This window comes from Hermetia illucens, chromosome 4 (genome assembly GCF_905115235.1).
Source record: "Hermetia illucens chromosome 4, iHerIll2.2.curated.20191125, whole genome shotgun sequence".
Classification (NCBI taxonomy): domain Eukaryota; kingdom Metazoa; phylum Arthropoda; class Insecta; order Diptera; family Stratiomyidae; genus Hermetia; species Hermetia illucens.
Genome location: NC_051852.1, coordinates 23,099,437 through 23,112,138, shown reverse-complemented (window position 1 = coordinate 23,112,138; position 12,702 = coordinate 23,099,437). Strand labels below are relative to the sequence as shown.

At 45.7% G+C, this 12,702-nt stretch overlaps 1 protein-coding gene across 1 annotated transcript; it reads left to right on the top strand.

The window, feature by feature from the left end:
- The first annotated feature begins 9,996 nt into the window (after positions 1-9,996).
- LOC119656043 (neprilysin-4-like) lies at positions 9,997-12,313 on the top strand. The gene has a single exon (XM_038062311.1). It carries the CDS (start codon positions 10,178-10,180, stop codon positions 12,311-12,313), a length of 2,136 nt encoding a protein of 711 aa, XP_037918239.1. The 5' UTR covers positions 9,997-10,177.
- The last annotated feature ends 389 nt before the right edge of the window (positions 12,314-12,702 follow it).

Below are 12,702 nucleotides of genomic sequence, written 5' to 3'. Positions count from 1 at the left end.
CCTACCCTTCAACCGCTCGTAGATCACCCAGTTTGCTACCCTTAGGATAGCATATATTCCGGCTTGAAAAACCATTACATAATGTCTCAAAGAAAAAGCCCACTTCTCGTTTTTATTCGATATTCTTCGGCTTCAGGGCCCTGTTCTGTTTCTGAGCCATCGGTGTAAAAGACCGTATATCCTTGCACGCATTCCTCTTGGACTTCTCAGATGTATGGAGACCCGAGAATCGGAAGACATTGTAAGAATTGGATACAGTACTCCCAGTAAATCTTCCATTGCTCTATGCCCCCTCCCTCCGTTCGTTGTTTCCCCATTGATCTAATTAAAATTAATTAAAATTAGTCTATCTGCTGCTCTCATTGCAGTGCTTTGAATAAATATATCCAGGGGCTTCAAATTAAGTAATGAATTTAGAGCTGCGCCGTATGTCATGCTCATGGCATCGGTAATACCCAGACACATAGTTTTTTGCAGTGCGGCTAGTTTACGGCGAAAACCTGTGTGTCTCACCTTAACCCACCACACTACGGATACATAAACGAACATCGGCCTAATGATCGCAACGTATATCCACATTATCACATGAGGGCTGAGCCCCCACGTCGAGGTAAAGGTCTGTCTGAACTATGGGCTCCTTTCAACTTTAGCTCTCTAGTTTTTTATCTAGAGTGACTCCTATACCCTTCATTTCTGGCAGGCGAAGTGCATCCAGTTTTCTCCTTTCTGTGAATAATGTCATTGTGGTTTTATTTGGATTAAATGAAAGTCCATGCCAGAGGCACCATCCGTCTAACAGATCAAAGGCACATCCTACACATCGTTCCAAGATACCGGTTAACAGGAAACGCAGGCACGATATCAGATTGGGTCTACACCCCTAATCCAGCGGCCCCCATGCGACGAGTTACGGTCCACCGAGCCTCCGATCCTGTCTCACTCCATCGCGCCTACGACGGGACAATATCCGCAGCCTCCTCAGCAAGTTTTGAATCGGAACACAGCCGCCCCACTCTCTGACATCGTTCCAGTCGCCAACGAAGCTCCGCTTCCCGCTGCCGCCATATATCCTGGCACTTCAACCAGCCATACCAGTGGGCCCAAGTTAAAGGTGGCGTCCCCACCTAAACAGCTCTTCATCTCGAGGCTAGCGTTCACAACGTCTACGGACGATGTTCTGGAGTATATAAGGAGCAAAGTTGGTTTACTTTCTCCTCTGTCCTGCATTAAACTCACAAAAGACGACAACACCGACCGGGTCATTGCATCGTTCAAGGTTACTTACCCACACGAAGTTGATGTCCTCGGCAACCCTTCTTTCTGGCCTGAAGGAGTATTCATAAAGCCGTATAAGCGCCCCAATTCGCGGGTAAATTTCAAGGCAACCCGCCTGCCTCGCCGAGCTATATAACTGGATCCATGTTCACTGTCCGTATGTTTTATCAGAACGTCAGGGGTTTAAGAACCAAGCTGGGGGCCTTCAATTCATCCGCGCTGGCTCAGCAACACCATGCCATCTGTATCACCGAAACCTGGCTAGACGATGCCATATTATACTCCGAGCTCCCAGAAGGGTACTCAACTTTCCGTTGTGACAGGGACCGGGATGCTTCTCGTAAGTCCACTGGCGGTGGAGTCCTAATTGCTATAAAAGATTCACTCCCCGCTGAACTCGTCTTCTCCTCCTCTGGCTTTCCTTTTGATTGTGTTGCTCTTCGTGTCTCCCCGCCCAACTTCCTCCCGTTCATTGTTTCTTGTGTTTATGTACCCTGTGCTAGCCCTTCTCACCTGTATGAAGAATTGTTTGACAGTTTGTCTGATCTCCTTACCGTCAGATTCCCTTCCCTCCCTTTCTTCCTTTGTGGAGATTTCAACCTCCCCATGCTCAACTGGCCTAATCATCCTAGTCTTCCAATTCCTTCCAACAACCTCTCCCATTCTTTCCTCCCACTTTCTTCCTTTATGTATACTTGCTCTGCCCTGAATTTCAACACCACCAAAAACTCCTTGGGCCGCACTCTCGATCTCTTCCTTTCCAACCTCCCCGAGCGCCACCTCTCTTTATTTCCTGGCACATCCCCGTATGTAAAAACCGACGCTCACCATCCCGCGGTTGAATTTGAAGCGGAGCTCCCTCGTTCAAAACCCAAAACCAAGCGTAAACCCACTAAGTTCAACTTCCGCAAAGCCAATTTTGACGGTCTGAACTCAGCTTTAGCGTCTTTCAACTGGGTTCATTTATTAAGTAATTCATCGTGTGATCAAGCTCTTAACACCTTCTACAATATCCTCTCTGATCTCCTCTCCTGTTATGTCCCTTCTTCCCCTCCCTGCCTACGTTCTTTCCCAACTTGGTTCACAACGGAACTTCATATTAACATGCGCTTGAAACATACACTGAGGAAGAAGTTTCGGGCTTCTAAAAATGACGCCGACCTTGCTCAATTTAAAGCTATACGATCTACTGTGAAGTCAATGGTCAGAAAGGCGCGTAAAAGGTACCTATTGAGCGTCGAAGCCGCCCTTGCCCGCGGTAACTTAAAACTCTTTTGGTCTCACGCTCGCAACTCTCGTAACCCAACTCATTCTGTCCCTTCTTCTATCAGCTTCGCTGACTCCACTGCCAACTCCCCACAACAATCCTGCGACCTTCTCTGCACCTACTTCTCTTCACTGTTTTCTCCCTCGAGCCCTTCACCCTCTACACCTTTCATAACCACAGACTCCTCCGAATCACTAGCCATTCCTCTCCTTACGCCTTCCTTGGTTGAGTTCCTCATTGGTAACCTTGACCCCAATGTTGGACCTGGCCCCGATGGGCTTCCTAATCTCTTCCTCCTTAACTGTAGAAAACACATTTCCCTCCCCCTGTGTATAATCTACAACAAAAGTCTAGACGAATGCTACTTTCCCCGTCTCTGGAAAGAGGCCCTCATCATTCCTATCCTCAAGAGCGGTGACCCTTCCCTTGCTGTGAACTACCGCCCCATTTCCCTTCTCTCCTCTTGCTCCAAAATCCTAGAAAGATACGTCAACGACTGGTTGACCGCGCACTTCGGTCACCTCATTGTCAAAGAGCAGCATGGTTTCGTGAAACATAGATCAACGGCTTCAAATCTTCTGGTCTTTACCAACTTTGTTGCTAAACGTTTGAATTCACGACAGGAGGTACATGCTGTTTATACTGATTTCTCCAAAGCCTTTGACACCGTTGACCATAACATTCTCCTCTCTAAACTTTCTTCGCTAGAGTTCCCTCCCTCAGTCATCTCCTGGCTTTCCTCCTATCTCTCATACCGTTCATGCAAAGTTTCTTTTCATGGTCACTCATCTCGTTCCTTCTCTCCTTCCTCTGGTGTTCCCCAAGGCTCTATACTTGGCCCGCTACTCTTCCTGTTTTTTATCAATGACCTCGCCTCCATCCTCACCTGTCCGTATTTGCTCTACGCAGACGACCTTAAATTGTTTGCCTCTGTTTCCTCTCCATTGGACTGTGCTCTCTTACAATCCAACCTTGATAATTTAGCCCGTTGGTGTTCGTTCAACAAGCTAACACTGAATGTCAACAAATGCCACTGGATGCGCTATTCCCTGAAACCCTTCCCATCATCCTTTTCCTATTCTCTCAGTGGTCAACCCCTTTCACTACTGACCTCCTTCAAAGACCTGGGTGTAATATTCGACGATAAACTTCGTTTCAATTCCCACTTCGTTGACATCATCAATAGAGCTTCCAAAATGTCTGGTTTTATCCTACGTTCCTCGTCCGACTTTACCTCAATCCAGCCCTCCTTAACACTCTTCAATTCCCTTGTCAAAAACATCCTTGAATACTGCTCTGTAGTCTGGTCCCCCTACCGCATCCGTGACGGCCGCGCTCTTGAAGCTGTACAACGCAAATTCACCCGAACCCTCTTTTACAAAAAGAACCTTCCACGGGTTGATTATCCGTCACGACTCCGCACCCTCAATCTCCCCTCCCTACAGCAACGCCGTATTTTCCTTGATATGTGTACTCTTTTCAAACTCTGCAATGGTCTGATGGACTGCTCCGCCAACTCGGATATTACTCTCCGTATCGCCTCGTCTCATGACACACGTAATACGGACATTTTTGATGTGCCCTTCGCCGAGCTCGAGATTTACTTTCACTCTCCAATCCCGAGGTTTTGCCGGTCGTACAATGCCCTACAGCTTGGTTCATTTGACTCTATGTCCCTCTCTAGCTTTAAGCGCAAAATATGTCATTTACTTGCTCCTCCCTCTGAGGACAATATGTAATAAGAAATTTGCTTTCTGTGTATTGTCCTCATTAAATAAATAAATAAATAAATAAGCTTGAGTGTGGGTTGGCAAATTTTGCAGTTCACATTGTAGTGAGTCGATCTGTGACTCCACAAAACTGACGACAGCTCACCTCTTTGGGGGCAGCCTTTCGTTGCTTGTGCTGTTAGGTAGCGATCTACACCCACTTCAGCGCACAGCAATCTCTGCGTTAGTATAGCATGAGCCCACTTAATTAAAGCATCATCAATACCATGTGCTCTGGCGGTATTACAACGTTTTTGAAAAGGCGCAGCCAAACGCCCCTTCAATGTCCACGAACAACCCACCGCGTACTCAGCCTTCAAAGTTACATCCTCTATCTTAGAAACCAAGGAATGAAGAGTTGACGCATAGGACTTTCCACGCTGGTAAGCATGTTCGTTTTCACTAAGCGTCTTCCCACAAATGTGACGATCAACCAGTCTCCCCAAACCTTTCAGCAAGATCAAGCCAAGCTGATCTGTTTGAAGTTCTTTGGATTAGAATAGTCATGTTTCTCAGGCTTCGATGTGAAGACTACCATAACCCTCTACCAAGAGGTACGTACATAGCCCAAAGCAAGACTTGCTAGAAAAATATTTCTTCACAGTCGCTCTAAGTGCTCCATACTCTCTTTTAGCATTGCTGGATAGATGCCATCCATGTCACGTGCTTTGAAGTGTTCAAAGAACAGTATGGAAGCTCTCACCTTTTCATAGGCAGTAACCGCTTTCGTAGTGTTCCAGTTCACTTTGCAGCACTTCTGTGTTGAAGAGGTTGACGGTTCGTGCAACTCTCACCCGTCCTCCCGGATGGTGTGCTTACAGGAGGGTTTGTACTGATTCCAATCTGGAGCTCGTTGAGGTACTCTCGGGTTTCTTAAGAGCATCAAACTTGGCTGACTCATCCCTTTTAAGTACTCTGCCTAGTCTAGAACTCTCTCTTTCCTTCCTTTATTTCCAAGAAGTTTATTGAACTTTATCCAATCCGTTTTTCTAGGATTTTTTCTTTGTATTGCAGAGTGTTCGTCCCCAATAGGCAAATTGAATTCTACGCATCGGTGATTTGGCAGTGAAACTTCTTTCAACATCCACCAGTGTGTAATCAACTCTAACACTTTTGAAGTACAGATTGTTAGGTCAGTTACTTCTTTTCTTCTAAGCCCCTCGAACGTAGAGGCGCACCCTACGTTTGTAGTCATGAGACCAGTTGAAGTGATGAAAGCAAATTGTTTCTCTTCTCTTGGATTGCTTAATTCTGCATACGCTACCAAATCCCTAAGTTCTTGCGTCAGTGGAGGATACAAAGAATCATAGGGTAAATTATCGGAGGCAACTATGTTGTTTTTCCTCTCGCCATTAATCTGGTATTGGTCGATGACCGTGCTGGGAACAGAACTGTCTCACTAGATCAAGGTCTAGATCCGCCTCCTGAAGTGATTAGTAAGTCATCGAGACCTTCGGCAAGTACTTCGTAGGTTCGCTGCGAAAACTAATAAATGTACCAGCCTCCAGCAATTTCTCACCAAACAAATCAGTCTTGCCGAGAGTTCTGGCGTTTGCTACCCGAAATGCAGCACCACCTCACCTCACAATCTACGACCCCTGGAGCCGGCGCAACCACCTGGTCCATTCAAACGCTGAAGTTTCGGTTCTTCCCTTATAAGTTAACACGGCAAGTCTTAAAACTGGTGGCCGGAAATTCTTCGTCGATCTGCACGGATGGCTGCAGGCAGGTAGACATAAGTTTAGGACTTCGAAGAACATTTTCTTGGAGCTTCATTATCGCGGACGTCTGCATTTCCATCTTAGGCGCGGATTCCCTGTGCCACTATGGCTTGCTAGTGGATATTCATAACAGGCTCCTCATTGACTCCACAACTTCACTTAGGTCATTAGGAAGTCTCTCATCCTGCTCACCGAGCAATCTCCATCGTTTTTAAAGACATTGCCGAAGCAAGTATTCACGCATTTCTTTAAAAATACTGCAACATCACCACCGATCGTAGTGTCTCTGAGCCCACTAAGCATACTGTTCAGCATCACATCGACATTACTGGCTTTTCTCCAAGGTACTTCCACTACCACCGCAGAAGCTCGCAGTTGCGCGGAAAGAGTTCAAAGAGTTTCTTAAGCAGGGTATTTATCGACTTTCAAATAGTTGTTGGTCTTCGCCACTTTACATGGTCCCTAAATCCAACGGCGAATAAAGACCTTCTGGCGACTACAGACGCCTAAATGCTCGGCTGATTCCAGACCGTTAACCCATCTCACTCATCCACGATTTTGCCGAATTTTCTTGACCTTGAATTTAGTCAACACATACCAGACAGATCTCTGCAGCTCCCGAAGACGTTCGCAAAAAGATAATATGCACACCTTTGAGACTCTTCGAGTTCACTTGGATGACTTTTAGACTGTGCAGCGCGGCGCAAATTTTTTAGAGATTTATTCATTCTGTGCTGCGAAACCTCAACTTCTGTTTCATATATTTGGATAATGTTCTGGTCGTGTTTTCCTCAGAGTCCGATCATTTAGAGCACGTTGAGTGCATTTTTCAACGTTTCCTTGAGGCCGGTAGTACTTAACGTTAAAAAGTGCAATTTTCTACAGGGGAGATTCCTCGGCCACCTGTTTACGCCTGAAGGTATACAACTGGATCCAGTCAAGGTGCAGTTACATCACCGGGCTTAATGTGAGTACCTGCCTCGTGTACTTACCACAATACCACGGTCTTCTTAAGACGCGGATTGATTTTGTGACCACAATCAGAGCCCCGCCGCAGTAAGCTACGACGGTACCAGTCTATATCGAGTACATGGCTTAGCATTCATACTGGTGGATGCAAGACCTACCAAAATCTCTACCGAACTAAAGAGTACGGCGCCCGCTGAGACCCGAAGATCTCTGCTCGCTTCAACGCAAATACAACCCTCATGAAGCTCCCACTAGGGGGCCAATCGCAAACAACAGGAGTTCTCCTGAAGTATGTGAATTCAGGAACTATCCTGGTTCCCATGGTACCAGTGTACCCCTGATAAGGTTTCGTGAATATTGCCACTTCAGATGAGTCCCCGTGCAAACTCGGGTCTGATCGCCCTAATTAGGCCTACTGCATCACAGCCGGCAAACCAATGCGGTACAGCGTCTCTCAGTGCCACCACTATGGAGGTTTTCCACGGCCACTTGGCGAGGGTTGCTGCCTCGTCTTCTTCCCCGCCACCTCTGAGCACCCAGTCAAGGTGCAAGTGATTTCGAGCTTCCCGCTTCCAAAAACTGTCAATAATCTCAGAAGGCTCTTGGGCATGTTAAACTTGTATCGTCGTTTCTTGCCCAAGACCGCCCGTCATAAATCGATCTATTACGCTTTTTGGTCTGGCCCGAAAACCAAAGACTCCCATCTGATTGCATGATTCCCAGCCGCCTGTCCAGCCATTTGAGACCACCAAACAACAGCTTGTGGATGCTGCGCTGCTGCCATTCCCGCAGCAAGATGCACCCCTAGCCATATTCATGGATGCCTCAGACATTGCTGTAGGTGCTACTCTCTCTCCAAATAGTTAAATCCCGCCTAACGAAACTACACCACCTATGATCCACCTATGAGTTACTCGCCGCATACCTTACAATTAAATACTTTCGGTATTCTCTTGAAAACAGGCCGTCCACTTTGTTCACGGTCCATAAGCCACTCACTTTTGCTTTGAAACAAAAGTCCGATAAAGCGTTCCTTTGCCAACCTCGGCACTTAAACTTTATCAGCCAGTTAACTTCCGATATTCAACACGTGTCTGGAAAGGAGAACGTGTTAGCTGACGTTTTGGTCACATGTTGCAGAGGTCAAGATCCCCGTCTCCGTCGATTTTCCGGGAATCGCCGAGACCCAGAAGGGCGACGCTGTTCTTGAGCATGAGGACCAACCCCAAATCTACATTCAGGGGGATTCCTCAGCTCAACATTAAGCTGCTAGATCTTAGACAAGGGGCAAGGCCATATATTCTGGCCGATTTTTGAAAGGAAGTACACAATCTGACAAACTCCCATTCAACAACAAATCGCGAAATATTTCTGGCCTTCCATAAACAAGGACTTTAATTTTTGGCCCAGACAATACATCGCATACCAGGAGTGCAAAACTATAAAGTATGCGATGAAGGAAGTAGGAGTGTTCCCTCGGTTCAGAAAGCGTTGCCACACAATCCACCTCGACATCATTGCCCCTCACGCGGTGGCCTGAGGCGATACATCTGAAAGACATTATTGAACAATCTTGTCATTTGTTGCGAATGGATTTCACAGTCTAGTGTGCCGGAAATTATAATCACCGACCAGGGAATGCAGTTTGAGTCTTCCCTTTTGGGCAAACTCCTCGGCTTTAAAGGACGCTGAAGGCGAAAGGCGAACATTCTTGGTCGCAGGTCCTACCACCTGTTCTTCTTTGCCTCCGCACAGCCAATCGCGAAGAATTTGAAGGAAGTCCCGCTGGTATACAGGGCGAACCTGAGACTCCCAGGGAACCCATTCTTGACATCAGATCGGGACTCAATGCTAATAGTCTTTTGCGTCTTATCAAGGACCGTAAGCTGAAGCCGGTACCACCCACCAACCACGGGAAAACTGTAGACGTCAGCCACTGTCCAGGTATCTCGAATCTGGTACGCATGTCCTAATTAGGACGGATGCTCCTCGGAGGCCGCTACAGCCACCTTATGAAGACATCTTCGAAATCCTTGAGCGAGGCCGACATTATTATAGCCTCAACGTCGGGGGCACGGTCATGTGATTTGCGGCAGCCAGGTTGGGGGATCCGGGCGTCTGGTTCCTCGCTGAAACGCCCTTTTAGTTTCAACTGGGGCTGGAGTGTTAAAGCGGAGCGAACTACTTGCGTGTCTAAAATTTAAAAGAGGTAATCTTATTTACCCCATAGTTTTACTTCCGCCATGGGTGGATTTTGGAGAGTCTGCCATTAAGTGGATGGAGTCTTAGGACCAACTCACATTTTCTTCTGCGAATTTGTCAGTTAATTCTTCTTTTAGTGGAAATGTAGGCAACAGATACGCAGCTGCGATAAGAGTTAAGCTTGAAAATTATTCCTTAAATTTACTGAGAATGAATTGCTCAGATGCATTTTTAATTTGCTATGATCCCCGCTACTCCTCATCATTCTCGAAACAGCCCAAATCTGCTAATATTTATTTGTCTTCAAAGTCTAGACTTCCGAGACAATGTCATAATTAAGAAAAAAGAATTATTTTTAAGACCAGAACTGGAAGCAATTTCCAAATCTTATTATGCTTTAATGTTATCAAAGTTGCACTCTAGATCTACCCCGAGATTTGCTTGAAATTCTTGCATATTTGCCGCATCAAACTGCAAAGTGTATTGCCCTCGCCGGAATTGAATTATTTTTGGTCTTCCACAACAACAATTACGTCAGCCTGAATTAGTGCAAGGTCACCTAAAACCCACTTAAATAACAGTCGCTCTTATATCACCTCCCATCAATAGCGTGGCGGAATGCTGTCAAACGAAAAATTGGTACTACAACGCGAGATTTTGAGATACTTTTTTGCTGGGCGAGATCGATGTAACCCGGCCACACGTTAGACCTATCTAATAGCCCATTAGCACGAGTTGGGGCCGAGATTATGGAGCTTTAAAGAATCTGTTCCATTCATAAAGAAAGGTCTGCTCGTTATCAGCAGCTTCATTAACGCACCAGCGATAACAAGCTGACTTGAAGTGTTAGAATTCCAACGCCTGCTGGCATCAGACCGTTAGTGTATCTGTAGCGAGAGAAGAAGAAACTAAGCTTGGAGGGAATTCGGTGGACATGAGGTCCGACTAGGAAACTTTTGAAAATATCACGTACAATGGCCAGAAACTTAATAATACTTAGTGGCGTGCTTAGTGCATTGATTGCACTCGAAGGGGCTGTGAAAGTGAACGGGGCAGTGTTGAAATCTAATCTTAAATCTGAATTCAAAAGAGTGCGCAGGACTCTGTACAAGAGCATCCATGACTATATTGACGACTCGGTAGATCCTTGTGATGACTTTTATCAACATGCTTGCGGAAATTGGGAAAAACTCAATCCAATTCCCGATGACGTAGTGGACTATAAGCCAATTAAAGCTCTGTCTTACCACACGGATCTGATAGTCAACGAGATTTTAGCTAGTGAAGTTCAAAATAGTGGGAATGATAGTGCAGAGGCGAAGGCCAAAATATTCTATGCATCATGCATAGATCATGTGGAACGTGACAAACTGGGAGTGAAACCGATGGTTGAGTTCTTAGAGACATTGGGGGGATGGCCGGTATTGACTTCTGACTGGTCGGGGGCGGACTTCGACTGGCTAAAAACCATCGCCATCCTGCGAAGATATGGAGACCGCATTCTCATCAAGGAGAGTGTGAACTACAACAAGAAGAACTCAAGTTTAAGTATTATCTACATAGACCAATCACACTTAGGTCTAGGGAACCGTGCAGACTATCTTGACAGTAACTACGAGTTCAGGCTGGTGGCATACAAAACATACATTGTGGAAGTACTTGAAATTTTCGGTGTTGATAAAGACAAAGCGCGTAGAGTTGCTGATGAGATCATTGCATTTGAAACTGAATTAGCGCGGATCCTAGCACCTGCCAGTGAAAGGAGTAATATATCGACATTTTCTGACGATATTCAAGTTGATGATCTCCAGCTAAAAGTGCCTGGCATAAACTGGACATTATACTTGTCCCTGATATTCGAGCGTCCCATTCCCCCTTCGCAACCGGTAGTCATCAAGGAGTTTCAATACATGAATGACCTGGCCCAACTGATTTCACAAACTGACCGTCGAATAGTTGCGAACTACATTTTCTGGCGTTTCGCTCAGTTCAAGGTAATCCGGTTGAGCAGTAAATTTGAGGAACCACTTCAGCGGTGCATCTACGTATTGCTAGGACGAAAAATTAACCCACCTACCTGGAAAATGTGCGCAAACGATGCTACCTATCACTTGCGGGAAGCGGTCGGTTCAATGTTCATTCAAAACCATTTCGAGGAACGTGATCGCCAGGAGGTAATTGAAATGGTTGCCAACCTGAAACAGGCTTTTACTGAAATAATTTTCAACAGTTCTTGGTTGGATGCGGATACAAAAGAATTAGCTAAGAAAAAGCTTGATTACATGGTCTACCAAGTAGGCTATCCTGAGTTCGTCAGCTCGCAAGAAAAAGTTAATGCACTTTATGCAAATTTGACAATAGTTCCTGATAGATATTTCGACAACTATCTGGCTCTGCTGCAACATACATCTCGCAGGAAGCACGCAAAAGTGTTCCAGATAGGTGAAGACGAATGGAGCGGAGTTAGTCCCGACTTAACCAATGCATATCATAATCCGGTTAAAAATAAAGTGACGATCCCGGCAGGCTTGCTTCAACAGCCATTATTCGACAAATTCTATACGAAATCATTCAACTACGGACGAATGGGAGCGCTGATTGGTCATGAAATGGCTCATGCTTTCGACAACATCGGACGCAACTACGACTACAACGGAAATATCAACTCCTGGTGGGATCAAAAACTCATCGACATTTTCAACGAGAAAAGCGAATGCTTCCTGAAACAATACTCACAATACAGGATCCCCGATGGGAAGCATATGCTGGACTCAAAAGGAACTCTGTCAGAAAATTTGGCCGATAATGGTGGAGTCCTGGCAGCGTTTAGGGCATACAAGAATTTAATACGAGAAGAGTCTGGAGCGGCCTATGATATTAGTGAAAGTGAAGTTCTCCCGGACGATGCGATTTTCTTTTACAGTTTTGCTCAGCTTTGGTGCGGATACACTCGACCAGAAGCGCTTCTCACTCAAACTCGTCGTGATCCCCATAGTCCGGCAATGTGGCGAGTAATTGGATCATTGTCGAATTCCGAAGATTTTGCCAGAGTTTTCAATTGTTCTCAAGACTCTATAATGAATCCAATAAAGAAATGTCGGATATGGTAGCGAAATGTGACTGTGTTTTTCTAATTAGGCGTGCGGACATACGACAGCAGATTTTAAGGTCTTTTTTTGGTAATGATGTGAAATGTATTGACGCACCGAGTGCTGGACTCTTATTTTGGTGCAGTTTATCTGTTCCTCAGGTTTTGATTTTTAGCATGGTCTTAACTAAGATGCCCAGACGTGCCTCATTTTCTATTGCAAGTGAACGTTGGCAATGGCTACAAGGAAAAGTAATGTGGAAGACAACGTCCACCACACCAATACAGTTGTGTGAGCTTGGTTTTCCGGTTTTTTGAAAATAAGGCTGAAAGTATCCGTGCCAATTGAGTAGCTGGGTATGGTAACAACTACTATTCCTCGACTTGTTCTTCTGAGGTTGTTGGCATCCG